Raw genomic sequence first — 2,861 nt, 5'->3', positions numbered from 1 at the left:
ATTTTTTTCTCTTTTTCCGTACCTTCTAATTTTTATTAATGTCCACTTACTACTTTCAAAAATCAAACATTTTATTTGTACATATTTAATTTACTTTGGAAATAGTAATATATGCACTAAATACAGAAGGTTACACAGTAAAAAGGCTCCTTTCCACACAGCTCTCCTTCCCAGGGGCATCCATTAGCAATTTCTCGTTTATCATTCCAGAATTAGTGAACACACAGGCAAGCACAGACATATGTATATTCTTTTTTGAAACACAAATAATAGTGTTTTATACATGTTGTTCTGCATCTGGCTCCTTTTCACTTAATAGATATTTCTGCAATCTTTCCATATCAGAACATACGTACAGCACCCTCATTCTTTTTGTTATGCTTTGTTTTTAAAAAAAGGATCTGAATGATTTTCTAAACATTTCTATCGCTGTGGTCAATGGCTCCCTTTCTCTCATTAAAAACAAAAGCAAAAACGGAACCTCAGTGGCCAAAATCTGTAAGTTTGAGGAAGGGTACCTTTTCTTCTTGGATCTTTTCCTCGATCCTTTTTGAGGCCACTTCGTGGGCTTTGAAGAGGGCAATGGTGCTTGTTTCATCCGGGTCCAAAATGTTTCCATTGTCATCCCGCACTACCAAATCTAACCCAAGCATTCTAGAAAGAAAGGAGTGGTCAGTGGCTCTCCTCATTAGAAACAGATGCTTTACTGAAGACGGTTCATAAAAAAACTCATAAGAAAAGTTGGCGCTGGACAAGTCAAGAATAGCTCACTGGTTTTTCTTTCAATTTCTGCCTCCTCTCCATATCACAATGTTAGAAAAGTTGTGATAATGTTAACCAAACTCATACAAAGATATGCAAAGTCACTTGGTCTTTGGAACCTCAAGAGGAAAAGCAAAATTGGCACCAATTCTGACCAAATTCTTCTGACCAATGCCTCTTTCACCGAGTCTTCTCCCATTCGGCATAGGAATTAAGAAAGATCAGTGCACAAATATTTGGGGGCTTGCCCTGCTTCCCTTAAAAGTACAGGCTTGCGGGACAGTACTTAATTTAAGAGTGTCTTAAAGGAGATGAGTGAAGTTAGTCCTGGCTGTCAACATCTCCTAACTCATTTCAGAACATGGGCCCTGGTGTCAGTTAGACCAGGATTCAAGTCTTGGCTTTTATCCTTGTTAGCAAGGTGACTCTGGGTAATTTACTTACACCTTTGAAAAGCCCTGATTTCCTCATCTATAAATATTCCACACCCTTCAGGGTTCTTGGGAGAATTTAATAAGATAATACATGTAAAGCACGTAATACAATACCTAGCATGTACGGTTCACTCAATAAATCTTAGCTGTTATTGCAGCAGCTGGCACAAAAAACTCCTGGTTGTGTTAAGATGTAGTTCTGAGGACCGCACGGGAAAAGTCAGAGCTATAAGGTCTATGTATGGCACGGTCCTCACCAAGGCTTTTATGCCCGATGTGCACAGAGAAGTAGAAAAAATGCTGCTTAGTTCCAAGAAGCTGGGGACTGTGGTGGAAACAGGATACTGCTATCTGAATGCCCAATGTACATTCCAGGCACCAGTAATTTGGGAGTAGGGGTGTCTAAACAGCAAGAAAACTCAGGGATAACAGGAAAATGCGCCAAATATTTGGGAAGAAAACAAAAATGCCTAATTTCCTTCCTTCATGTTTTATAGCATCTCCATCAACTGATTTAATCTGGCAGGTTCCTTTCTATGGCAACCAGACCCACAGGCCACCCAGACTCATGAGCAATGAGCCTTGGTGGCTGCTCAGAGACTGGGCCACTGATGCACTGATGGAGTAGTGTAATTTCTTGAGCTGCTTCCAGGGGCTGGAATGGGAGAGCAGGCATGTTCTGCTGTTTGTGGGATGTTAACATCCTGTGCCAGAGATCAGGTCCCCAAGCCAATGCCCTACCGTGACAAGGCTTAAAAATACAGAGGCAGCATATGTATATGATAGGGGGAGCTGCCTTCTCCCATCTTTGCTGATTTTTTTAACAGTCCTCCAGCACTACATGACTGGCGATGCAAACATTGTGATTATAGTTTTATACATGGACAAGTGATGAGGGAGGGAACTGTTCATTCTTAACCCTAAGAAGGGAGCATCAGACATGGAATCAAAAGCTTTGGGTTCAAACTTAAGGTTTCCCACTTATTATTTATGTGACATGGAAGGAAATCGGTAAAGTTTAATTGATCTGCTTCTTTAACCATAAAATGGGAACAGTAGCCACCTCAAAGGGTTACAATTAGGTGACATATGTGAAGTGTACATAGGAAAGATTTCATGAACAATGGTTGAATCTGAATCTTGTACACTGTTTACTCCAGCTATTTCTGAATACAGTTGTCAAAGTCTACAACATTTAAATGAGTAGCACAATGGGCTGTATTTTAAAGGGTCTGGGAAGCATTTCTAAGAGTAGTGAGGTCAGAGAAATAGGGCAAAGGGGGAGGAAATAAATCACATGTGCACAAATTGAGGAAATTTAGAAAATGAGACTGTCAAATGAATCATCGACGAAAACCAACTGAGGAACCAACCCAGTCTTTTAAAAAGAGCTGATCAGGAGGGGTGATCCTAGGTCACCATAAATATTGAGGATTTGACTGAATTTTTCATTTTCTAAAAGATAGTAATATCTAGAACCTACATATCTGCCTGAGCTAAACAGAAGATTAATGAAGTGATTAACTCTTTAAAAGTTATTAGATATATAACCAAAAGGTTAAAAACATGTTTTACTATTTCGGCAAATCTGGTTTCCACGAACTGTATACAAGGTCCCAGTTAGGGGAAGATGGAGAGAGAGAAAATGAGTCTGATACTGATTTA

General features: G+C 39.6%; 1 protein-coding gene across 1 annotated transcript in view; it reads right to left on the bottom strand.

The window, feature by feature from the left end:
- Positions 1 to 2,861, bottom strand: part of DOCK5 (dedicator of cytokinesis 5) — a 166,112-nt gene that overhangs the window by 113,584 nt on the left and 49,667 nt on the right. The window contains exon 7 of the mRNA XM_011360348.2: positions 519 to 654. Within this exon, the coding sequence (XP_011358650.1) occupies positions 519 to 654 (136 nt within the window). The remainder of the gene's footprint in view (positions 1 to 518; positions 655 to 2,861) is intronic.

This window comes from Pteropus vampyrus, unplaced genomic scaffold, assembly GCF_000151845.1.
Source record: "Pteropus vampyrus isolate Shadow unplaced genomic scaffold, Pvam_2.0 Scaffold53, whole genome shotgun sequence".
Lineage (NCBI taxonomy): Eukaryota > Metazoa > Chordata > Mammalia > Chiroptera > Pteropodidae > Pteropus > Pteropus vampyrus.
The sequence above is the reverse complement of the archived record's forward strand: the minus strand, read 5'-3'. Positions and strand labels throughout refer to the sequence as shown.